General features: G+C 53.7%; 9 protein-coding genes across 9 annotated transcripts; 3 read left to right on the forward strand and 6 right to left on the reverse strand.

Annotated features, from left to right (window-relative positions):
• Positions 1 to 609: 609 nt before the first annotated feature.
• Positions 610 to 1,698, reverse strand: N7498_003098 (sialidase family protein; the record flags this gene model as incomplete). The annotated part of the gene is made up of 1 exon (XM_058450160.1): positions 610 to 1,698. The coding sequence occupies one exon, from the start codon at positions 1,696 to 1,698 to the stop codon at positions 610 to 612; it is 1,089 nt and encodes a 362-aa protein (XP_058309622.1).
• A 1,126-nt stretch (positions 1,699 to 2,824) lies between these two features.
• N7498_003099 (uncharacterized protein) lies at positions 2,825 to 3,704 on the reverse strand (the record flags this gene model as incomplete). Its single annotated transcript, XM_058450161.1, has 2 exons — positions 2,825 to 3,191; positions 3,421 to 3,704. 2 exons carry the CDS (start codon positions 3,702 to 3,704, stop codon positions 2,825 to 2,827), a joined length of 651 nt encoding a protein of 216 aa, XP_058309623.1.
• A 1,571-nt stretch (positions 3,705 to 5,275) lies between these two features.
• N7498_003100 (sulfatase family protein) lies at positions 5,276 to 7,244 on the reverse strand (the record flags this gene model as incomplete). Its single annotated transcript, XM_058450162.1, has 5 exons — positions 5,276 to 5,626; positions 5,675 to 5,796; positions 5,848 to 6,334; positions 6,386 to 6,861; positions 6,917 to 7,244. The coding sequence occupies 5 exons, from the start codon at positions 7,242 to 7,244 to the stop codon at positions 5,276 to 5,278; spliced, it is 1,764 nt and encodes a 587-aa protein (XP_058309624.1).
• A 518-nt stretch (positions 7,245 to 7,762) lies between these two features.
• N7498_003101 (Zn(II)2Cys6 transcription factor) lies at positions 7,763 to 10,304 on the reverse strand (the record flags this gene model as incomplete). The annotated part of the gene is made up of 2 exons (XM_058450163.1): positions 7,763 to 9,032; positions 9,082 to 10,304. The coding sequence occupies 2 exons, from the start codon at positions 10,302 to 10,304 to the stop codon at positions 7,763 to 7,765; spliced, it is 2,493 nt and encodes an 830-aa protein (XP_058309625.1).
• A 260-nt stretch (positions 10,305 to 10,564) lies between these two features.
• On the reverse strand, positions 10,565 to 12,363 carry N7498_003102 (deoxyribodipyrimidine photo-lyase PHR1; the record flags this gene model as incomplete). Its single annotated transcript, XM_058450164.1, has 2 exons — positions 10,565 to 11,105; positions 11,159 to 12,363. 2 exons carry the CDS (start codon positions 12,361 to 12,363, stop codon positions 10,565 to 10,567), a joined length of 1,746 nt encoding a protein of 581 aa, XP_058309626.1.
• Positions 12,364 to 13,542: 1,179 nt separating this feature from the next.
• On the forward strand, positions 13,543 to 14,460 carry N7498_003103 (uncharacterized protein; the record flags this gene model as incomplete). Its single annotated transcript, XM_058450165.1, has 1 exon — positions 13,543 to 14,460. One exon carries the CDS (start codon positions 13,543 to 13,545, stop codon positions 14,458 to 14,460), a length of 918 nt encoding a protein of 305 aa, XP_058309627.1.
• Positions 14,461 to 15,228: 768 nt separating this feature from the next.
• On the forward strand, positions 15,229 to 19,548 carry N7498_003104 (uncharacterized protein; the record flags this gene model as incomplete). The annotated part of the gene is made up of 1 exon (XM_058450166.1): positions 15,229 to 19,548. One exon carries the CDS (start codon positions 15,229 to 15,231, stop codon positions 19,546 to 19,548), a length of 4,320 nt encoding a protein of 1,439 aa, XP_058309628.1.
• A 372-nt stretch (positions 19,549 to 19,920) lies between these two features.
• On the forward strand, positions 19,921 to 21,093 carry N7498_003105 (branched-chain amino acid aminotransferase; the record flags this gene model as incomplete). Its single annotated transcript, XM_058450167.1, has 2 exons — positions 19,921 to 19,984; positions 20,030 to 21,093. The coding sequence occupies 2 exons, from the start codon at positions 19,921 to 19,923 to the stop codon at positions 21,091 to 21,093; spliced, it is 1,128 nt and encodes a 375-aa protein (XP_058309629.1).
• A 318-nt stretch (positions 21,094 to 21,411) lies between these two features.
• On the reverse strand, positions 21,412 to 24,472 carry N7498_003106 (uncharacterized protein; the record flags this gene model as incomplete). The annotated part of the gene is made up of 3 exons (XM_058450168.1): positions 21,412 to 21,778; positions 21,831 to 24,170; positions 24,240 to 24,472. 3 exons carry the CDS (start codon positions 24,470 to 24,472, stop codon positions 21,412 to 21,414), a joined length of 2,940 nt encoding a protein of 979 aa, XP_058309630.1.
• Between the last annotated feature and the right edge of the window lie 314 nt (positions 24,473 to 24,786).

The following is a 24,786-nucleotide window of genomic DNA, read 5'->3' on the forward strand; positions in this document are numbered from 1 at the left end:
TTTTATTTACCTGATACCATTTTCTAGGATTACCTTCACTTTGTAATGAATTCTATCTAATATGTGGAATTGATTGACGTTCTCGCCCTTCTCCCTTCTTCTAGAATGAATGAACCTCATCAATATAATGCCTGGCACACATGACAATAAAATCATTATATGATCGCCGGGATAATCATCCGCGTATCTAAGTAGATACTAGGCTCTGAAGATATACCCTGTTTTACCACATTGACATGCAAGACACTCTCCAGCCTCAAATAGTGCGCGCATGCCATCATATCCAACAGCGATAAAGAGTGGCATCATTCAGTTTTGTGTCTCGTCTGTCCGGGTTTGCAAAGCCATTTCAATCATCCAGGAAACTACCTCTTGGGTGTTGATTTTTTTACTTTTTCTAAACCAAAAAACAATCTGCACTTTAGTTTCCCTGGGAACGCCATCCCAAGCGACCCTCGACTGTTGACTCCACCGAAAGAAAGTATCATGATACATCTGAGCATCTCTACTGGTCCGAGAACTAAAAGTGTATTATTTTGTGTTGAGGTTTTGCTATTTGAGAGTGCGGACTCGCACAAATGAACCCCTTCCGCTTTCGATATCGCGGATCTACCGGGGTTGCCAAGAGATCGTTTTGGCCAGAGGGCCTCCGCGATCGTAAGTGACCAATGCGGTGTGGTGGTCCAGGGCCATGACGCCGGGCCAGAAACTCGAAGCCGGAGAGACCACCGAAGGAGTACCCCACTGGATCTGCCCGTTGTGGGGTGGCCCGGCAAAGACGACCTTGATCGCAGCGTGTTTAACCCATTCCACTTGAGAAGAGTCCTCATCCGTCATGAACGCGACCACCAGAGAGCCGTCTGCGAAGGAGGAAATCTGCGGGGACCCCGCATTGTGTCCACGGCGCGGGCGGAAAACTTCGTGGCGGTTTTGCCAGGTCGCACCATCATCGTAAGAAATAAGAGCTTCGATATTGAAAGGTCCGTACCTGGTAGTTTCAAATACCATGACCAGGGCCTCGCGCCCGTTGTCAATAGTTTTTGCGATACCGTTCATGCCGTCCCGAAGGGGATCGTTGTCACCGTGAAGACAGACTGGAGGGGTCCAAGTACTGCCCTGGTCCTGTGAGACGACGAGCATGGTGCATTGGTTATCGGGCGCAAACTCTTGCGAATAGGTGAGTTGGACCTCCCCATGGCGGCCGACTCGCATGAACGGTTCCCAGATGCCGAACGGAGGTTTCTTTTCAGCGGCCTGAGAGGCAAATCGCCATGTGCGACCGCTGTCCATCGACCTGCAGACGGTGATGCGAAAATGGGTTGGGCCGTTTGGACCCATGTCATGGTTTCGGAAAGCTGCCAGGACCACGCCCGGAGCCGCTTCCACCAGGAACATGTTATCCACGTCTCCTGCGGCTCGGGTCACCTCGGACAAGAGTTCGAAGCTTTGTCCATTATCCGTGCTACGTGCGACGCAGAGGGCACGCTGACCGTCCGGGAATCGAGTGAAGGAGGACAGGATCGAGCCGTCGGAGAGTCGTGCGAGGCGGGGATAGGTGCCTCCGTTCGGCGGCGAAGACAGCGGGCGCTCGTCCTCGTGGACCAGACCGCGACCGGGGAGGTGTTGATCGGGAGGATCACGGTTGGAGTGGCCTCCACCGAGAGCGTTTAGTATTTTCTGACTGAAATGTCCAGGCATGGTTCAATGGGTCGAGGCAGAAGAGCAGGACGGGAAACGCCAGGCACGTCGACGGCTCTTGACGTCATGGCCAACGGGCTAACTTAAGTAAGCCGTGGGGGACATTTTGGGCTGCTGCCTGTGAATAGTTGCAAATCAATTGGAGATTGACTGAGACGTATATCACTTCCAATAGAAGATTCAAACAACTTAATCCAAAAGAAATTGCCTTTCTTATCGCTTCATGAGGTGAGGATATTTGAGGATTTCTTACTATTAAAAGGACATATTGTTGTAAGTCAGAGGAGAAGAATGAATTGATTGCTATTATTCAGAGGGAATAAGTGAGGGGATATATACAATGGGAGGATCAGGTTGATTTCCAATCAACTTGGTTCTTGATATAGATACTGCGGGAATTATTTCCGATGGTACGGCTTTGTTCCTGATCTGCACCAGCGTCATATCACAACACATATAAACAAGAGAAAAATCAATACCTTAGGTTCCTGTACAGCAGGCTGCTTAAGAGTACACCTATCACTCACCCGCCCTATAGCTCTAAGATTAGGATCTTCCATCTATATCTCTAAGGGACCCATAAGGGTCACCCTAGACATGCACAAAATCATTTTAGGTTTGATTTTCTGGGGGGGCCAGCTTTGGTATTTACTATGCAATAGCGAGTTGCGATTCAGATGCAATCTTGCTGTGTTTCTCAAGTCATCAACTCGATCGCAGTTTGTGCCCTATCCATCCCAGGATGCGTCCTTCAATAGGCACGCTATAGTTGCAGAAACTTGGTAGCACCGCTTCTCTTGGTCTGGGATCTCTCCCATGAGTAACATGAGCCGGCCTTCGTGAGGTTGAATGGCAAACGAGACGGCGCAGAGTCATTCTGCGAATGCCGCTCCTGGCTTTGGCAATGACTTCTCCAACCGGAGATGATGTGGATAAAAGCATTTTTAGATGTGCTGCCCATGCCTAGGGAGACGTCTGTCTCACTGTCAGGCTATCAGTGTCGCTCGTACTCTGTCTCTTTAGATTGAAGCTGAGCAATTTCAACCCTCCATTAATGAATAGCACACATGTGCAGTGTCACTCATCCACCGGTTGAGTATTCGATTAACCCAAACGAATGTATTTTTCAACCATCGTATTTCCATCCGGCAGCGTTGGGTGAAATGAAGGCTTCTTGAATGTTCCCCATGTCTTCTAAGTGCATGAAGCTTGAATGACCGGTTCGCTTTCGGAAACGAGAGCCTATGGTGAAGCCAGCCTGGGGGTCCACCGGCAGCCAGTTGGATGTTCTGCGAGTGCTACCATCCGGCATCTCCAAAGTTGTTTGGTAGTCATCCTCATCTTCTCCGGAGGAATGACCAGAAGCCATGCTCGGAGTCTCACTCACGGCTTGCAAATACATCTCATTGTCTGGATGTAGACATGACCGCACATTGTCTCTCTCTGGATCGGCCTCCCACAGGCTCGATCCCGCATGGCTCATGTCGGGAGTGCTGCAGAGATCAGATATGGGGGACCCGGGGAATGTCGGGAACGATGGAGAATATGCGGACGGAGTCATAAACAAGGCCCTTTCGGTGGCGGGCTGTGATATGACTTGTTCTCTTCCTGAGTCATCCCACTGCGGTAGCAAGTGCGCAGAGTCTGTGTATACATATGCGCAACTTCAAGCCATTCCAAGGTTGTCAGCGCGAACGTCCCAATGAATTGATGTCATCTTACCTTGGATCACTGATTCCCTGTTCTTTCTCCTCGCTCCCGATATATGTCGCATCCCATTTCTCTGCATATTGTTCTGGAAGCGGGGCGATTCCACCGTTCCAACCACAGCGTTCCATGAGCCATGGATCAAGATCGCCATTCATGATGAACGGAAAGCTTCCTGTCATGAATGGATGGTGACCGAGCTCCTCGTTACTCACGTCGGGAACGGGACCTCCATTCTGAACCTCGTGAGGAGTTGTCGTATGCCAGGTGGAAGCATCGTGGAAGATATTGGAGGTCATCTTTGCTCTGCAAAGTTATCAAATGCTCAGAGGTAGCAAATGCACGACTGTTTCGGCGCCAAAACAAGCAGAGAGGACGAACGTGAATTCCAAGTCGAGCATAGTCTTGCACCCATTGCAGAATGAAAAAGAATCCCCTGCAAAAAGGGGAAATCCTGACTAAAAGAATTGCGGAGAAGATCCATGCGACCTTGAAGCTCCGAAGCGAGAGCTGGCAGCTCGGCAAATTAAATCCACCACCGGGATCGAGCACCTGCAGATCGCATGATCAAAGATATTAACCGAGCCTTCCCCGGATTGTAAACGTCTGTGGTCAGTGGGCGGTTCGGACCGAGTGGGTTGCGCCAATCGGTGCTTTCGAGTCGGCTTCGGTTGCGCTTCTCTTTAACCGAGCCCCGCAGATGTGAGACTGAAGAGAGTTAGTTCTTTAGGGACACCTGAACGTGCGGGTGGACATCTACGCAAGATACGAGTCATGCTATCCTCCGCATGATTTCCCCATGCCGATCGCTTTGAACACGGTGCACCTATAATTGGTCTGCATGTGGAACGTGGAATCTTTTCTATGCTTGTGATCCCTTTTGGTTTGAGTGCACTCTTTTTCTCTGCAGCCTTTTAACCATGTTCTCGACCGAACGAAGCACGTAAGGGCCAGTTGATGATCATTTCGAAGAATAGATCACCATCCATAACGGCCGTTGATCTGTGCCTGACAATCAGACGGACATCGGCTAGAAATTCCATGCTTTAGACTACGATGTGGATCGCTGGGGGGATTTGTCCATAGGACCCGGTTCAATCTTCCATATCTTAAACAACATCTCCAGTGAAGAGAAAGATGGGCCATTTCGTATCTCGTGTATCGACTCTATCCAGTTCGGCCATCAAGAATATAATCTAATCTTTAATCTTTAAACGAGTCCACGGCTTTATAATCTGCGGCAGAAGTTGATCTTTTATTAACCCGAGTCTGCTTCCCGTCGACGGTTGTAGTACTGCACGCAAAAGCACCGCTGCCGAGGCCCATGAAACCCCAGCGAGAGAACAGATTGCCGTGAGTCCATGCACGTACTTGGGCGCATATGTTGTTTGGAAGACCTGAGAACCAGAGATTCCAGCGGAATTGGCAGCCATGACAACAAGGCTAACAGAAGATTAGTACCGAAGATCATTGTGACGATAAGCGAATGGGATCAACACCGATCCAGAACCCTCAAAAGTTCCCAAAATGGCCCCAGTCACCGTCGCGACACGACGGGGACGTACGGCGCAATCAGTTTTGGCGGCCACGGACCCGATCTTCACGTTTTGCCGATGAACTAATATGATAGGACCAGCTCGTTAGTCTATGCCTCCAAACGTGTAAATGTGGCGGGCCTCTGTTCACCTCCATACAACGGTTCTTCATGCGGAGGAGCGTTTGCGATCGCGTCTGGTATCGGGTTGTTACGATCGACCTTCCAAAGTTGGAAATAGGGAATCCTCTTTGCCTCGTAACGTATCGTATTCTTCATTTACAAATGTCTCTTGGCACTTGGCCGTCGGGGTATACGGTAGGTACTATCTGTCTATTACACCCAGTTGTCCCAGGAAAGGCCATAGCGACTGGTCAACGGCACTTGAGGCCCCTCGGCCTCAATAATATGTCCTGCAGCGCACCAATCGAAAGACACTTGAGGTTGTCTTTCGTAAAATGCATCGTAGCGCTTGTCGAGAGCATCCCGAAGGCTTCTAACTGAATTCTCCGGCTGGAGAGCATTCCACGGCTCGATGCAGGTGTTACCTTGGCAAGACTTCAACACGAGAAGAAGCGCATCCAGCCTGGTGATGGCCTGGGACAGACTGCGACCGAGGATTCTAGGCTCGTCATCATCTGCCTGAGCGCTACTCGGATAAAGATTGTGCAACTGATACGGGTCGGTCTGTTTATCGTCAGCACGGTGAAACGATGCGTGAGGGTCTGCTGTCACCGAAAGGTCATAAAGCTCGTGCTCGTTGTTGCACCAGACAGAATAGTAGAGGTTGTATCCTTCTCCTAGCAGACGAACTGACTTGTACGTGTTGTTGGGAACCATCGAGGAACCCCCGGGGCCTGCGACACCATCAGCGCACGCATGAAACTGCTACTTTCACAGAAACTTACCGATACCGCCAAAGGTGCCCTCCATGATACCCTTTCCCCAGTATTCGACCGTGACATGCTCGTGGCGTCGACCAGCAAAGTCGGGCGTCACGGGAATCGCAGTTCCATCGAAATCCGAGCGCGGCGGGATCCCCGCCAGGTCGAATATGGTGGGAGCCAAATCGATGTGAGTCGTCACCGAATCCTGCACATAGCCTTCCGGGATTCCGGGCCCACGAATGAACAGGGGGACTCGGATGTCCTCTTCAAAACCGCATGTCTTGCCCGGTGGGAGTCGGTGTTGGCCGATGTGGAATCCGTTGTCAGAGGTATAGATAATGTAGGTGTTATCCAGCTTGTTGCTTTCTTCCAGACGCTTAATGAGGGTATCCACCAGCTCATCAACTCCCTGCAAGGCACGCAGCCGAGAACGGTAGAAGTGGTCGTTGTAATCGATCACGCTCTGGTTCTGCTGGGGCAAATCGCGAATCCAGCTGACGCCGCTCGGCTATTGCACCGTTAGACTTGAATCTGCACCACATCAATAGAATCAACGTACCTCATCGGGGTTAAAGTGCTCGGTGCGAGGGACTTTGACATCTTCAAATAGATGCTGATGCCGCTCCAGAGGAACCGGCGCGCCCATGGTGATCCTACCGGTTTCCATGGCGTTGGGGTCGACGTTCGAGTGCGGCGCCACGGGCGCGACCGTAACAAAGAAGGGCCGCTCGCCTTGCAGCGCATCATCTAGGAAACCCAGGGCTTTCTCCGTGATAACATCAATTGTGTGCTGGCCCTCGTAGCTCATGGGAGGGTCGTGGTTGCGCTGATACGTCGCATTGAGGTAGGTGTATGTGTACGGGTCGAGTAGAAAATCGGAGCCGTTGAAGCCGTTGACGTGAGGACGATGGTAATTGTCTATCGTGTGGGCATTGAAGAGTTTGCCGGTGTAGTACGTATCATAGCCAGCCTCCTGTAGCCAGACTGGCAGGAAGTTCTCGTTGAATCCGCGATCCACGAATTTGGGATACCCACCTGCCGTTCATCAGCGTCGTTTCGCTTGTTGCTTTTGACTGCTCGCAGTACTCACCGTATGGCGGGCGGACGTCGGTCACGTTTGTGTTATGGGCCTGGCGCCCGGTCCACAGGCTGACTCGCGAGGGGCAACAGAGCGCGGTCGTCACGAAATGATTGCAGAAAAAGGTACCCTTGTCGCGCAGGTGTTTTTGGATGAGCGGAGTGTATGCGACCGAGTCGAGCTCTAGGTCTTGATCGTCCGTGATCACGAACAGAATGTTAGGCTTGGGCTGGTGAGTATCGAGCCCAATGACTTGTTGTAGAACGGATTGAACATTGGATCCGATGCCGGCAGCCTCGGTGGCCACGATCAAGCTGGCAGCAGCAGCGAGAAGCTTCATGGTGTTGAGAAATGTTCGGAAACCGCGATCGACACGGTCACTTCATACGCGGGAATACTAAGCTCGGCAAAGCTGAAGCGGGTCCGGGGGAGGTCGAGCCCAACGATGCCATCGGTGGCTCCGTCTACATAGGTTCAATTCAATGATAGCGAAATAGTATTCATGCCTTCACGGTTGTGAAATATCGTACAGTCCGGCCCTTTCCGACCGCTCGCTATTTATTGTGGAAGCCTCTCGGATAAACCGAGATTCCACCGTATCCCTCAACTCTCTCCAGGGCTTGGCGGTTTACTATAGGTCTCTACTAATAATAATCAAAATTCCAATCACGATTTAAACGTGGGACCTCGGGAAGGTGTGATTTCCCTTCCTTTATTTGCTCCTCGGTGAGCCTATAAAATCCCTACACAGACCCGGCATCCGTTGCCAACGCCACACCGACCGTTATACAAGCCCAGAATCATATACACGAGACAATGGAATAAATCACCAAACATCGAGAACTGCTTCCCGGCTCTTCAAAGAGCCAAGCCAGTCCCCTTGCGCGTCCATCGATAGAGCGCAAGGACGGCTTTGCGACGATGTCGAATCTCACTGGGATTCACCGGGCGGCCCCGAGCCTGCGCGACCGCACTGCGCATCACCTGTCGGAAACTTCGCTGGTACTCCGTGTTCAGGGTCACGACGCAAGATTCGGTCGCTCGGATCATAGTCTCGCAGGCATTGAGGATACCCTCGCCCGCTTCCTTTTGGAGGCGTTCAACAATGAGCAGCAAAAGGAAGCTCCCTTGAAGCAGCTGGATGCCAAAGAAGTACGGCATGAAGCTGATATCGGGGTCGAATCGGAGGATTTGCTGCACCGAGTCGGCCGCTTCCAATGCGTGCGAAATGGTGGACGCGAATGCCGGAGATGACGTCCAAAAGTCCTTGTCCTCGATCAGCGAGACCGGGTCCCATTTCCCGACCAGGAGAATGTGGAGCACATGGACCAGGTACGAGGAATAGGCGATGACGGTTTGGGTATGCCACGAGTAGGCCTGAGAGGTTTGGGCATCGACCGAATGATTTGGCTTGTTGGGGTACGCGGTCGAGAGCGAAGCCTCCGGGTCCGCGGCGGTAGCGGCAACAAAGGTTGCAAGACTTGCTTTGTAAACCTCCAGCTGTCGCAGCACCTCGGCCACATGCACTTCCCAAACCTCCTTTCCTTGTAATCGGAGGCCCAGCGTTGGGTGGTTTCGCGCTTGGTTGAGATCGATCAATTCACCGGTGATGGTCATAAGGGGCAGGAAGAACCCTAGAATGGAGTGATCGTGACAGACGAAGTTGGGGAACATACGCCGCTTGTTCCGGTCGCCGGATCGCACACACTGTGGTCCATCCGCGCGAGGGCTATTGCTGTGGATGTTCCCAGACTGCCAGGAGCTCTCATCTAGTGGAAGAAGCAGGTCTTCGCTCTCGGCGTCGAGTAGGGCGAGGGGCCGATTGTAGCATAGAGCGAGGTGTCGATCCATAATATACAACAGCCACCAGGTCCGGCGGCGCTCCTCCCGGTGCTCCTCGGTCACGGCAGAATTGTTGTGGGAGCCGTGCTTTTCTTCACAGACGCAGTTTAAACTCGGTCGAGATGGGTTCGAATAGTCAAAAGAGGGGCCACCGGGGGAGCTAGTCCACCCTGCCAGGTAGCCAAATGATGGGCTGGATCCCTCCGATTGACCATCTAGGTTGGTTGTAACTTCAATTTCCTGGTTCAGTTTGAGCTCTCGGCCCAGCGTGAATGCCGCGTGCCACCTAGAGTTGTGTCAGTGGAGAATGAAGAAGGAAGGAATCTTCAACTGACCATCGCATACTGGCAGCCTTTTGCTCACTGGACGAGATGATGGACGCAACGTGAATATACGTAATCACATCATCGAGAGATCCAGCGGGGCCCACCAGCCCTTTGTCGTCACCCACGCCTTCGAAGGGGTGTTGTGCCGCGGCTGCGGCAAAGTCCTGGGGCCCGCCGGCGTTCTCAGCCTGCTCCTGATCTTTGAAGGAAACGTGGATAAGTGGTCGAAGGAGGCGGATCGTCAGCGCGCACAAAAATTGACAAATCTTCCGGCGCTGCAGCGGTGAGATGGAGAGGGAAAACGCTCGATCATCCACCGCAGCTACCCAGAGCATGCTGGCCAGCAAAGCCGGGCTGCTGGGTCGCGGGGAGTCCGTGCTTAGAAAAGAAACTTTTCGCAAGACGTAGCAATGAATGTGGTGACAGACGGGGTGCATATGGGTTGAGAATGCACTGGTGAAGTAGAGCTCGAGTAGGTCGCATACCAAGCGGCGCGGAAGATTCGACTCCAGGAACGGCATCACCGGCTCCAGTACAGGGTACTTCAGGCCCGGCCGTTCCGCCGACGCTTGTCCCTGGCTCGGTAGCTTCTGCGTGGAGATCGACGAGGGGATTTGAGGGGGTCGATGCGTATGGCCTGCGAGATCAGCAGAGTTCCAAATATCTGCCAATGGTGGCGTCGGCTCGTTGGTCCCATTCAAACCACCCAGCATATCGTAGGAGTCTGGAGAAAGATGCGCGGCTGATAACCACTCTTCCGTCGCATTCCCTTCCGGACCGGCTCGCTGCGGGCGAGAGCCATTCCCGATCGAATGCGGGCCATCTACACTGGGCGCAGATAGGCTGACATCGTTGGTTGTGGGTGAGCGATGGCGAAAGGCTGACCCGGGCGAGCTCTGCTGCAACGGCGACACGGCCGACTGGGGAGTGGCTTTGTGGTCTCCGTTCGATTCTTTTCCGGCCGCATAGTTCGAAGTCGAATCAGTCGCCTCGGTCGCCTCGGTCTCCATCTTGGAGCGCGCAATGCGCCCTCGTTTCCGACGCTCGCGAGTGAATTCGCAGTGGATGTCGCTCCGTAGACAGCGCGAACAGGGAAAGGCGCGATCGCAGCGGACGCGGCGAGTATGGCAGGAATCGCAGGCGACTCGGTTGCGCCTCCAGCGTCGCTTGCCATTGGGGAGGTCAACCGGGCCGGGGGAGGCTGAGGGAAAGTCCCCGGACTGGGATTCCATGAGGTGTTTTAAGGCGTCATGGGGGGGGGGGGGGGAGTATGGGCAAGATGATGGGGAAAGCAGAAAAAGCCGGGAGACGTGCGGGGAAGGTGGACTCTCCGTGTCTTCCTAGTAGCCACTCGCGCTTCGGCCCTCGTATCGTGTATTGTTCCTCTTGCTGACTATTGAAAAATGTATAATATAAAAAAAAAAAGTACAAATTAAGGTACGGCTGCTTTGCTACTTCCACCCTATCCAAGTCCACTGCTCCGAGACACGTCTCACCGCTGCAAAGCGCGCTTAAAACGCTCCAACGCCCGATTCCGCATTTCCGAATGCTCCACGATCGGCTCGGGATATCCGTTCTTCTTCGCGATCTGTCCGGCTCCCCGGTTGTAGGGTTCATGGATGGCTTTATCCTTGACGTCGCGTAGCTCTGGCACCCAATGGCGGATGTACTCTCCATCCGGATCGAATCGCTCGCTCTGTCGGAGGGGATTGAACACTCGGAAATAGGGCTGCGGGTCTACGCCGGTGCTGGATCCAAATCCCCAGCCGCCGTGATTGGACGCAAAGTCACCGTCGATGAGGTTCTCCATGAAGTATCGCTCGCCACGGCGCCAGTCAAGCAGCAGGTCTTTGGTCAAAAAGGACGAGACCACCATGCGCGTGCGGTTGTGCATCCAGGCCGAATGCTTGAGCTGGCGCATCGCAGCATCGACGATGGGAAAGCCGGTCTTGCCATCGCACCAGGCCCGGAATAGATTCAAGTCATACTCCCATTCGATATTGGTATGCTCCGGTTTGAAGCACTTGTTCATACTGCGTTCTTGGTTAACCTCGGGTCTTTTTTTCAGCAACGGTAGATCACTCACCAGATAAACGGCCAATTCACCAGCACATGCTTGTAGAAGTCACGCCAGGCTACCTCACTGATCCAGGTGACGTAGCCATTGTTGTCCCGGTCCAGGAAATTTCTATTCGCCCTCTTCGCCGTCACCACGGCGGTACGGGCACTCAGGGCACCCGACGCAAAGTACGGGCTGAGGGCCGAGGTGTGTTCCCCCGCGACCACGCTGCGCATTTTGTCGTACTCGCGACCTTTCTTCTCTAGGAATTTTTCCAGGCGCTGAAAGGCTTCGTGTTCGCCCGCCGGGTACATCTGTTCGAATCGTTTCTTTTCCTCGTCCGACAATTGCTTGTTGCCAGGCGCAGCCGGGATCTTGCAATCAAAAAGCTCGGAGAGCGTCCTCCGCGCATCCCCGGGGTTCGAGCCGGGCTCCTCCGATATCTCGAGGTAATCCGGGTTCTCTTTGAGAAACGCAAGCCAGGAGCGGAACCAGGGTGTATAAACAGCGTACTGCTTGCCCTGTTGACTGCTTAGGGCTCCCGGGGTCACGACGCAGGTATCGTGGGAAAGAGCCAGATCGATGTCATTTGCAGCACACAGGCGAACGAGTTTCGCTTCGCGCCGGAGTTCATCCACCTCGTACTCGATATTTGCACAAAGGTGTTTGGCATTCCATTGCTGACACAATTCCACGATCCGACCCGGGATGGCTTTCCGCTTCTCTTGGCTCTCCATATACAAAGGTATATCGAGCTCCGCCAGATCTGTCTGTAGCCGTTTCAACGTGCGCAGTGTGAAGTCAACTCGCGCCGGACTAGCCAGGTGTGCCGTAAAGTCCTCCGGAGAAAGGATGTAGAGAGCGATCAGCGGGATCTTGTGATCGCGTGCCAGCTGCGAGGCCACATGGAGAGCACGGTTGTCATGAAGACGCAGGTCGCTTTTGAACCAATGGACCACGGCTTTCCCGGGGCCGATCGAGCGGCGCTTGTCGGACGTATCGCGGCATGCCGCCTCCAGCACTTCGATGGGTCGTTCGATGGTTCCGTCGTTGTAGGCCTGGCATCGCTCGTTGCTCATCTCTGGGGGGTAAAACTCGCGCAGTACGATGCCGAAATCTTCGGCCTGCTTGGCATTGGGATGCGGTTCGCGCAAACCAGTCCGGCTTCGCTTGCCGGTATGGCTATTCTGCAGCTTACCGTCCGCGTCGGAGGTCTTGCGTTTGGGCGCCATTTGGGAGAGCGCACGGGGAAGGATTGGAGCTCCGGAGGTCAATGTCCACAGATAATAAATCAGGGGTCGGCGGTAATGGTAGGTGAGGTTCAGAGGACGCATTGCATAACCCGGTGTCAGGACGCGACTCCCATTTTCAGCTCGCGCTGCGACGCGATGTCATCGATCGAGCGATCGAGATTCCTGACGTCACCCCGATCGGGGAGGAGCCAACGCCTGAAAGGGTTTCAAGGGTTTCCATAGCTAGGAGATATGGGACATGGTTGGCCCAGTAGAGGAACAGGTTTCACGGGCGCAAGAAAGGGAAGCAGGTACCGGATCTCGTTGAGCTGAATCGAGTCGAGTCGGAAACGCCGATCGGGTTTCCCTTTTGGGACATTTCCAACATATATACGCATTTACTTGCGGGGACTTCGGATAAGGCTGACTGTATTTTCATGCGCATTAATAAGGTGTAATATCACTCGGGCGCCTTCAGAACGGAAAGCATCCACACAAGACGGAGTTACTTCATTTGACATTTCCTTTCATTTGCCCATGGACATTGGGGATATTGCGAGTCGCAACCGGGGCCGCCTAAGACCTATGATTACCTGGTAGGCGGTAGTGACGATCAGGACCCCGTTTCCCCAGATCTGCAGATCGGGACAGGGGGTGAAGTCAGCTAATCGGGGATGCATCAAGAATCCAGGGATGCAGGATGGAGGATGCAGGATGCAGGGTGCAGAGTTTAACAGAATACTGTAGGCACAATGACGGTCGGAACCTTGTTGAATCAGGATACTTCGAGGGTATAACAGTAGTCTGTGAATCATCACGGATCAGCAGTGGAACCACCAAAACGCCGCGTTGTGTCCCAGGGACAGAAACGGGCCAGACGGGGCCGAGCAGATCTTCGGATCCACTGGAAGGGATCGACGACCTAGCAGTATCCTGACTGGGGGTCCAGGAGATCATGGTTGCTTGTATCCATGGATGGCAGCTCCTGAAAAATCCCACGCCTCATCTCCAACCGAGGAGGCACAGGCCAACGGTTCTCCGCAGTTGATCGGTTCCGTTGAAGAAAAGGGTTCTTCTCTACCGAACTCTGCTGCTCGAGCACAGAGTCTGATGAAAATCCTTCGTCAACTCCTGAATCCCTGACCTCCTGAACCCTTTCCCGATGTTTCCCTTCCACCCATGTCGCCCAGCGCCTCCAATGCCGCAGCGGCGCTGATGCACCAGTATAGCACCGGAGACGTAGTTCCCAGCCAGGTCCTCGCTGCTTTTGCCGCCATCGCCTGGTACAATTCAATTGAACTCGTCGTTCTCTACTTCGTCTCCTTCAAACGTCGCCGCGGTTGCTACTTCTGGAGTCTCCTCATCTCCTCCGTTGGCATCATTCCTCTTTGCCTCGGCTATGTCCTTCTTTTCTTTCCCACCGGGGTCACTCCCTACTTCTGCGTCACCCTCATTATCCTGGGCTGGTGTACCATGGTGACGGGCCAGTCGGTGGTGCTATGGTCACGTTTGCACCTCGTTCTGCAAAACACCAAGGTGCTGTGGGGGGTCTTATGGATGATTATCATCGATGCCCTTCTTTTCCACGTCCCCACGACCGTGCTGCTGTACGGCGCGGTGGCCGAGCCAGATAGCAACTGGCTCAATGGCTATAATATCATGGAACGCATCCAGCTCGTCGGTTTCTGTATACAGGAGCTGATCATCTCCGGTATATACGTATGGGAAACGACCACACTGCTACACCTGCGCCCCCATGGTCGACCCCAGGGTATCTTGAACCAACTCCTCGTCATCAACATCATTATTCTCGTCCTTGACGTTGCCGTGGTCGTCATCGAGTTCGTTGGCTACTACTCCATCCAGGTCATGTTCAAGCCGGTCGCCTACAGCATCAAGCTCAAACTGGAATACGCCATCCTGGGGAAAATGGTTGCCATCGCCCGCGGCGGCTACAATCACGATGAGGTACCGCCGAATGCCCGCGAAACTACTTCTCTTCCATCCTCTCGTCGCCACCTGCATGGCCAGTATAGCCCGCCGGGGATTTGGGACAGTTCTCAACAGTCCATCTCCGCGTCCTCGGCAATCGTATAGCAGGACGCGTTTGCACATTCACGTCTTTATACGATCTCTACGAATGTTCGTCATGTATACTTACTTGCATACTGAATATTCCCCAGTAGATGCTCAAAGTGGTTTGGTTCATCCGGTGAAGCTAACCGAGTCGGGAAACCGGTTGAATGTCCGTGTGGGCCACGTGATCCCCCTGTCGGTGGCGTTGCGATATCGACTTGGCATGAAGCATAATTGCACGGTATAGGAGTGTGCTATGTCCGGATCAACTGGTGTCTCGTCAATGGGATTCGCGGGTGATGGAGACTCCGATGCTGCATTTGCCGGAATATATCTTCGCTGACGGCAGCAGACCTCGAAGGACGAGGAGTAAAAGTGGTGGACCTTCCACGGTTGGTCTCCGCGGACCCGAAACTGTGCCTGAAATAGGCCCGGAGCGAAGTGCGTGGCCGTCCTGCCCGTCCAATCGCCAATTTGCCGATCGTCTACTTGTCATGCGAGGATCCTTGGTTTTCGTGGCCGACTCCCGACGAGAAGCGGAGCAGAAAAGTCGGCGGTCGGAACCCCCGTCCCCGATCTCTCACTGTAAACGCCGGTGTACGTGGCTCGGGATGGATATCTCCGAACACTGGATCATAAATTTAAGCATCGTCGGCATTTGCGCCCCCCGGGCCCCCGGCCCCTTTCAATTTCTGCCATGGTTTCTATTTCTATTGATCTGCTCCCAGATCATGTTTTAGCATCTTTCCCCTCCCGAAATAACTCCCCTGGCGGGACCGACCCTTGGCCATGGACAAGGAATCCGAGATGGAGTTCGCTCCCATTACGGAGCGGACCATGACTGCACTCGATGAACGTGAGGTGGAAACCTTGAATCGCATTGCATCGAGTAAGCTCGGTCAAAAGCTGTCGGCGACTGCTAGCCGGAAAGAAAGCAAGGATCCTCGATTAGATCCCGACAGCCCCGAATTCGATCATCACCGATGGGCCCAGAGCGTTCTCAGCCAAGTGCATGAATCGGGAATCGATATTCCTCACCAGAGCGTGGTCTTTTCCGATCTTTCGGTCAGTGGCTCTGGCTCTGCATTGCAATTCCAGGAAACTTTGATATCTAGCCTCACGGTCCCCTTTCGCCTCGCCACCAAAGCTCTTTCCGGAAACCGTTCATCTCCCCGAAAAATCCTTCACAGTTTCGATGGCCTCCTCCGGGGTGGAGAGCTTCTGCTCGTTCTGGGTCGTCCGGGCAGTGGATGTACCACTTTCCTCAAAACCATCTGTGGACATCTCGGAGGTCTCACGATGGACCCCAACAGCAAAATCCACTACGAAGGCGTTGACTTCGAACAAATGATCAAGCAGTACCGGGGAGAAGTTGCATACAACAAAGAGGTTGATCTACACTTTCCCCACTTGACTGTCGGTCAGACACTCTCCTTTGCTGCCCACGCCCGTGCTCCTCACCAACGCATCGAGGACATGACACGCAATGAATACGTCGATACCATCACCCAGGTGGTCATGTCGGTTTTCGGCCTCTCTCACACCTTGAACACCAAAGTCGGCAGTGAATTCGTGCGTGGCGTGAGTGGAGGTGAGCGAAAACGAGTTTCTATCGCTGAAATGTTCCTGTCTCGCTGCCGCATCGGAGCTTGGGACAACAGCACCCGCGGGTTGGATGCCGCTTCGGCGTTGAAGTTCGTCCGGGCTCTTCGCCTTGCAGCCGACATGGGTGACTCCTGCCATGCAATCGCCGCCTATCAAGCATCGCAGTCCATGTACGATCTCTTCGACAAAGTCGTCCTTCTCTATGAGGGACACGAGATTTACTACGGCCCTCGTGATCGAGCAGTCTCCTACTTCCAGGAGATGGGATGGGTAAGACCCGAGCGCCAGGTCAGTGGTGACTATTTGAGCGCAATCACGAATCCAACGGAACGCAAGGCTCTTCCCGGCATGGAAGAAAAAGTGCCTCGCACCGCGAAGGAGTTTGCCGAGTATTGGAAGAAAAGCCCGGAGTACCAGGCCCTGCGCAATGAAATCACGACCTTTGAAAGAGAGCATCCCCCGAGTGGCTATGACGCCGAGAGGCTTCAGGCCAGCCACGAGGAACAGCAGGCTCGTCACACTCGGCCTCGCAGCCCGTATCTTCTATCCGTTCCCATGCAGGTTCGACTATGCACCCGAAGGGCCTACCAACGGATGCTCAACGACTTGCCGACCGCTCTATCTCCGTTCATCGTCCAGCTGATCCTCTCGCTGATTATTGGGTCCGTCTTCTACAACACCCCCAACACCTCCAGCTACTTCTTCCAAAAGGGTGCTGTCTGCTACTTTGCAGTCCTCATGAATGCATTGTTGACAATCAATGAAATCATGCAACTGTACAGCCAGCGACCCGTGGTAGAAAAGCAACGTGGTTATGCCTTCGTTCATCCGTTTACCGAGGCTTTAGCTAGTCTGGTTGTGGATTTGCCCATCAAGCTCTTGCGTATCTCCGTCTTCAGCATCGTCCTCTATTTCATGGCCAATCTGCGCAGGGAACCCTCTCAGTTCTTCATCTTCTACCTGTTCCTGGTCCTTGCCGTGTTGACCATGTCCGGTTTGTTCCGCAGCCTGGGAGCCCTGACCAAGTCTATCGGCCAGGCAATGGCCTTTGCTGGTATTATGGTGCTCTGCATTGTCGTCTACACCGGATTTACGCTTCCTCAGCCCTACATGCATCCTTGGCTGTCTTGGATTCGGTGGATCAACCCCATCTATTATACGTTCGAGGCACTGATTGCCAATGAGTTCCATGGCCGCGAGTATGACTGTTCGGCATTCATTCCAAGCTACGGAACCGGCACATCTTTCATTTGCTCCTCTGTAGGAGCAGTGGCTGGCCAGCTCAAGGTATCCGGTGATGCGTTCATCGAGCAAAACTACGAATACACGTACGCCCACCTGTGGAGAAACCTTGGAATCCTGATTGCCTTCATGATCTTTTTCAACGCAGTCTATCTAACCGCTACCGAATACCTTGGCACCGATAAATCGAAGGCAGAAGCTCTTGTCTTCCGTCCCGGTCACGCACCCAAGTATCTGCAGCCTGGCCATGATGCCGAAGGTGGCATCTCGGATCCCAACATCCTCCAAGTGCAAAAGACAACCGACACGATCCGTCTACCTCAGCAGAAAGATGTATTCTCATGGAAAGCCGTCAACTACGACATTCCCGTCAAAGAAGGCACTCGCCGTTTGCTCGACGACGTCTCTGGCTGGGTGAAGCCCGGCACTCTGACTGCATTGATGGGTGTTTCTGGCGCCGGCAAAACGACTTTGTTGGATGTGCTCGCTCAGAGAGTGTCTATTGGTGTCGTCACTGGAGATATTTTGGTCAATGGACAGCCCCTGTTGCCAAACTTCCCCCGTCGCACTGGCTACGTGCAGCAGCAGGATCTTCATCTGGATACTACTACCGTGCGAGAGGCGCTTCGTTTTAGTGCCATGCTGCGTCAACCATATAGTGTGCCGAAGCAGGAGAAGTACGAGTACGTGGAATCAGTCATCAAGGTCCTGGGCATGGACGATTTTGCCGAAGCCGTTGTGGGCTCTCTTGGTGAGGGTTTGAATGTTGAACAGCGAAAGCTGCTTAGCATCGGTGTTGAATTGGCTGCAAAGCCCACCCTCTTGATCTTCCTGGATGAGCCCACCAGTGGTCTCGACTCCCAGAGTTCATGGACCATTTGTCAATTCCTCCGACGCCTGGCAGACCACGGGCAGGCCGTACTGGCCACTATCCATCAGCCAAGTGCATCCCTGTTCCAGTCCTTTGATCGCCTCCTCTTCTTGGCAAAGGGAGGAAAGACCGTGTACTTTGGTGACATCGGCGAGCAATCTTCTACCGTTCTGGAGTATTTCGAGCGCGCCGGGGCCCGAGAGTGTGAGGAATTGGAAAATCCTGCGGAATACATCCTCGATATGGTCGCCGGGGACGGATGCCTGGGCGTGGACTGGGCCCAGGTCTGGAACAAGAGCCCAGAGTATGGCGAGGTGATGGCCGAGGTGGATCGACTTCACTCCATTCGAAACGGCTCAACCCACGAACCGTTCGAGGATGACAACAATGCCGAGTTTGCCATGCCCTTGTACATCCAACTCTGGATTGTGCTTAAGAGATGTTTCCAGGGCTATTACCGACAGCCGGACTACATCTACGCCAAGTTCATTCTCGGTATTGCATCGGGTCTTTTCATCGGTTTCTCATTCTGGAAGGCCGACAACTCCGTGCAGGGTTTCCAAAACGTGCTCTTCAGTATTTTCCTGCTTTGTACCATTTTCAACACCCTCGTGAACCAGATCATGCCTCGTTTCGTCACCCAGCGCTCTCTCTATGAGGTGCGGGAGCGGCCCTCTCGCATCTACTCATGGAAGGTCTTCATTCTATCTCAGATCCTGCTGGAAGTTCCCTGGCAGATCGCTTTGGGTGTCTGCTCATGGGCTTCCTTCTACTGGTCCGTCTTTGGTACCGGGCAGGACGCCGAACAGCGCGGTCTGATCATGTTGTTCATTGTCCAATTCTTCATCTACGCGGCCTCCATGGCGCAATTTGTTGTCTGCGCCATTCCAGAACCCACTCTGGGTGCAATGCTCGCCACGTTGATGTTTGGTCTCTCCTTCATCTTCAACGGTGTTATGCAACCACCGTCCGCCTTGCCTCGCTTCTGGATCTTCATGTATCGTGTTTCTCCCTTCACCTACTACATCAGTGGCATCGCGAGCACGGCCCTTCACGGCCGAAAAGTGTCCTGCAGCCCGGCCGAGCTCAGCATCTTCGATCCGCCGGCGGGGCAAACCTGCCAAGAGTATATGGCCAAGTATGAACAGATGAGCACCGGTACTCTGACCGACGCCAGTCGGAATTCCACTTCGAGCTGCGAATGGTGCAGCATGACTTCGGCGGACCAATACCTGGCCGGCCGAGAGATCTACTTTGGCGACCGTTGGCGAAACTACGGTATCTTCTGGTGCTATTTCATCTTTAACATCTTCGGGGCCATTCTTTTGTACTATTTGTTCCGGGTGAGGACCTCCAAGGCCAAGGTCGTGAAGGGGAAGAAGTCGGCGTAAGTGGAGGTCACGACAGACTACTAGCATTGCTCGGTTAAGAAGCGAAAAAGCGAATTGTCCTGCTTCTGGTACATAGATGGAATAATATTTCAAATTGCTTTGGTATTTCATTTGTGGTGCCTTTCAACTGTCACGAAGCCAAGGTTCCGAAGGTTCCAAGGTTTGAAGGTTAGTGAGTCACATCATCGACTCTTACTCCAAGGTACCTCGAGGCCCTGTTCTTCCTCACTCGGTATACTTTTGGCCTGCATGTTTGTGCATGACAATCCCGATCTTACTGTAATCCCCCGTCTCCGTTCGTATTGTGTTTCCGCCTCCCTATAAAGATCAGCAACTCCCCGCTCTCCCCGCCAAACTCCACCCAGCTCCACAATGTCCTTTCCACCGCCCCCCGCAGCTCTCGACTGGAACGATATCGGCTTCAAAGTCCGCGACGGTGCGTATCCGTCGTTGTAAACACTCCCTCACTAACAATTGCTAGTCAATGGCCATGTCGAGTGTCATTTTTCCCTCACCGGCTCCGGCCAGTGGTCTGCCCCGCGTTTCGTGGCCAGCCCGTTCATGTCCATTCACGGAATGGCTCCGGGCCTGAATTACGGCCAGCAGGTGTACGAAGGCCTCAAGGCCTTCCGGCATGCGAACAATAGCAAAATCACCGTCTTCCGGCCCGACCGTAATGCCAAGCGGATGCAGAATTCCGCCGAGGTAGTGTCTATCCCGCCGGTTCCTGAGGACCTCTTCCTCCAGTGCGTTCGCCTGGCAGTGGGTGCCAACGCCGAATACGTCCCTCCTCACGAGTCTGGGGCTGCAATGTACGTGCGCCCGCTCCTCTTTGGATCGTCCGCCCAGCTGGGACTCAGCCCCCCGGACGGCTACACCCTGGCGGTGTTCGTCATGCCGACCGGAGTGTACCATGGAGCCAATGCGGTCGACGCTCTGATCCTCGAGGATTTCGACCGATCCGCGCCCCATGGAACCGGCCACGCCAAGGTTGGAGGAAATTATGCCCCGGTACTCCGGCACAGTGACAAAGCACGACGCGAAGGATTCGGCATCACATTGCACCTGGACAGTGCCACCCGAAGCGAGGTGGACGAGTTCTCCACGTCCGCCTTCATCGGCGTAAAGCGGAACAGTGACAAGGTCACCGTTGTGCACCCGGACAGTCGCAATGCCATCGACTCGGTCACTGCAGCGTCGGTGGGTGAGATTGCGCGCAGCCTCGGGTTCTCTGTGGAAAAGAGGCGCGTTGCATATGAAGAACTGGGTCAATTCGACGAGGTCATTGCCGCAGGCACCGCGGCAGCGCTGGTGCCCGTGCGGAGCATTACTATGCGTTCCAAGAGCGACAAGTTCCAGTATCGCTGCGGTGACCAGGGCCAGGGAGGCGAGGTCTGCGTGAAACTGCTACAGACACTGCGCGGTATCCAGTCGGGAACAATCAAGGACGCTTGGGGGTGGAACATGGAGATCCATGCTCCACCAAAAGAGTTGCTGGAGGAATTCACCGCCGAACGTGATGAGAGCGGAGCGAATGTTCCGTGAGCCACAAATTTCGTCCAAGTCTTTCAAAAGAGCGGCGTTGTAGCTGATGATCAAATACACCGAGCCTTCGAACAGGTAGACAAACCCATTTAAGACTTGAATGTTCATTGTAGACATTGCTATCCACATGCGAGTGGCTTTGTGCTAGATTGATCTGGACATTTCGAATTGAAATCGGATGATACACGGATGATACACGGATGATTTGAGATGTTACATATCAAGGACACGGCAGAAAGAGGGATATCAACAGAAATGCAACGCTGGAAACGAGATGAGAAGCCGAGTGCGACAGAGACCCGGACAAAAGAGTAAGTTTTATCTAGTAGCGTAGGGCTTGCGCATTTTGTCAGAGTTCCCATCGAACAGGATGTCGCCCTGGTTGCTGGAGTCGTCGTCGGAGTCGTCGTCGGAGTCGTCGCTATCACTGCTCGAGTTGTCGGAGCCAGAGGCGCTGGAGGAAGGTGGACTGAAAATATCTCGGCGTTCTGGAGGATTAGTGGACGCCGAGGGAGGTTGTGATCGGGATTGTCGCTCTGTCTGCTCTGCTTTTTGGGACAGAATCAGTCCTTTCAAAGTGGGACGAGACGCGTTGTACTGGGAAGATGGTGGCTGCGGTGAAGATTGACCGGCAGTCTTGATCGGAGTACGTTTGGCCGGGGTTGAGGATTGACCGTGGGAGAAGCTGACTGCGTTAGATAGGTTCGCTCCTAGAAGAACAAGGGTCCCAAACTCACTTGAAATCGGGCTTGTCATCGGAGTCATCACAGTCAGAGTCAGAGTCAGATTCAGAGTCAGAGTCAGATTCAGAGTCAGAGTCAACGGAGTCAGAGTCGTCCTCGCTTTCTTCACTTTCCTGGTCTTCAGACTCCGCTTCTTCATCTATGAACTGTTTGGCGGGGTCTGCAGACGGCTCTGCCCCAGATTCTTCCGCGGAATCTTCTGCAGACTCTTCTGCAGAGGCATTTAGCTGCATATCAGCCTTCCGCTGGTCCCGAGCCTCTTGTTGCTTTTCTTCTGTGTCTTGCTTGTCATCTTCGCCTATGCTGTGGCTGGCATCCTCATAGTCCTCGTCATCGGTGGATGCGACGGCAGTGGCTCCCTCCGATCGCTTTCGCGGCGACTGAATCACCACGGACGGTAGAAGCCCAGGGGAACCAAGTGAACGAGAAGGCTGAGAGCTTGGAGCCGAGGGATTAGGCAAATGTGTCTCTTTAGGCTCGGTAGTGTCAACGACCTTTTTGCCGGAAGAAGGCGACCGGTCATCCTGCGACCCCGATGACTGGTTGGATGTGGCACTCGGTCGACGATTGGAGTTCGACTTGCCAAATGACCAAGACGGGCTCGTGTTGACGCCTTGGGATGCGGCAGGCGCCGTGGTCGGAATCGACCGCTTCACTTTGGATGCTGATCGGGGCAAGGGAGGATCGGGCGGACGGGGGCTTGAATTCTCAAACTGCTTAATCTTGTTCCGCAGGCGTGGGATTCTTTTCCGGAGATTCCGTACTTCTCGAGGTTTGCCAGCAGCCTTTGCAATCTCGATCGCGTTGTAGATCTCCAGCATTTTGGCCCAAAATTCCATGGTTCGCGAGTCGGTATCGAGATCGTGTAATTTATCCCGGATCAACTGGGCTTCTTCTGCGTCTTTCTGGTCGCGGCTGGCCAGCCGTCGATCGCTTGCCTCCTGTTCAACCGTGGCTTCTTCCTGCTTTCTCGTACTCTCTTCCTCTCTTCTGGCTTTCTCTTCCTCCTCCTTTCTTTTCTTTTCAGCCTGTATCTTGGCCTTCTCCTCTTCCTCTTTGTGAGCGTTTTCTTGCTCCCTTCGAGCCCTATCTTCTTCTTGTTTCCTCGCCTTGTCCTTCTGGCTCGTGCTGGCTTTTTCATCTTGCTTTCCAATCTTTTGTCCCGCACGTTCCTTGGACCGCCCAAACTTCCTCTCCGCATCCTCCTTCATCCTTTGGATCTTTTCCGCGGAGAATGTGGACGGATACACGATCTGACTGCTCGAAGGTGTGCCAGAATTGGACATTGGGGTATCCTGAGACACTTTAGCCAGCTGGGAAGCATTTTGAGGAGTGGCTTCCGAGTCATTGTTCGTGGTAATGTCGTTCGCTTCGGCAAAAGAAACAGATCGACGTCGATCCGATTTGTCAATAGGAGTATTCTTGCGCATGGCGGACTGTAAAGATTGGGACTTTTCCAGGCCATATCCACGGTTCACAGTCGGAGGCGGTGCATTACTAGGGAACAATGGGCCAGCAACAGAGCTCTGACTGGACTTAAGATCGAGCATCGCGTGTCTCTCCGCGGCAGGGCTCTTAGTGATGCCCAGCCCAAGACCCTGTTTCGAGGGACTGGGGGGGTTCTCAGAGGCGCTGGGTCTCCGATGCTGAGGGCTAGCAAACGCTGGGATATTGCGTCTTCGAGCTGGACTCGGGGTCGACGTGGTCCTTGTCTCGGCTGTAGGTTCGGTCGTCGGTTGATTTGCTGTAGCTTTTTCTTCCAGCCGTGGCTGCTTCGCAGGCACATCCCGCTCTGGGCTTTGTTTGCGCTTAAGGGACAAGTTATCACGGCGCGATTCGTTTCTGTGCTGCTGTGGACTCGGAGAGTCACCTCCGAGCTCTTCGCTTCCTAGGCGATTAGAAGGAGGAGTTCCAGGAATCGCAGCATCCGAAGGCTGTTCCTGATGCGATGGCGGCATATGCTCGTGGGTTTCGACGGAGGAAAGGGGAAAGTCGCGATGCCGGTGCTCGAACGGTGTATCCTCCATAGGAGCATCCTCCATGCCACCATCTTCTTCCTCAATGGGGGAGAACCGCTTGGCGGTAGCTTCCTTCTTAGCTTGGGACCGTCTTCGCCTAGATTCATGTACCGCACTTTCCCAGTCCTGCTCCACGGAGCCAAATCGTTGAGAATAGTGCTCTGAAGGTCTTTGGATCACACGGACGACAGCTCTCTGATCATAACCATCCGCGCGGGCTTTGCCTCGGTCCACGAATACATCGGCGACGGTCATTCCAGCATTTAGATCAACGGAAGGATTCGCATCGTCGAGTAGTTTCTTGATCGCGAGAGGTCTGTCAGAAAGAAACGATCAGCAAACGGCTATTCAAAGTGACGACGATTTCAATTGACTCGGTACTTACTCCTGGTCAGGCCGGAGCATTCTCCACTCATCTAAGATCATGGAGGCTAGGTCACCGAGCTTCACATCCTCCGGTTTCTCCAGCGCTAGCAGGAAAGAAACATATTTCTTCGCCGAGGAGGCGTCTTCGCGACCGCGCTCACCATTACTTCCAATGAGACTGCGGAAAATACTAGGACTGGACGATACCTGTTCCCTGGGGAAGATCCTGGTCTCCAGTCGTAAAAAAACCATCTCGGGCTCACTGTGGGGACTGGGAGCGCGTGGGTGGGACAATTAAGAGAGGAAAGAAAGTCTCAAGCACGCATCACCCTCGAAATGACATAAGGAAAAAGAGAAGTCTCAGGAAGAGAGACAAGGTGGATGGGAGGAAGAGAGATTGTGAAGAAGCCGCGGAGCTGCAGGTCGCGGGTAGTCGCCTGAGACTTCAGGCAACCCCGCAGATTTTCGCGATTTCGCGTTTGTCGACACGAACGCAGTCAAAATGGTCCAATTATTTTCGTTTTCTTACTCAGCAGCGAGATCTCACAGCGTGAAAGTCACAGCGC

This window comes from Penicillium cinerascens (assembly GCF_028974065.1).
Source record: "Penicillium cinerascens strain IBT 15544 chromosome Unknown contig_24_segment0_segment0, whole genome shotgun sequence".
Lineage (NCBI taxonomy): Eukaryota > Fungi > Ascomycota > Eurotiomycetes > Eurotiales > Aspergillaceae > Penicillium > Penicillium cinerascens.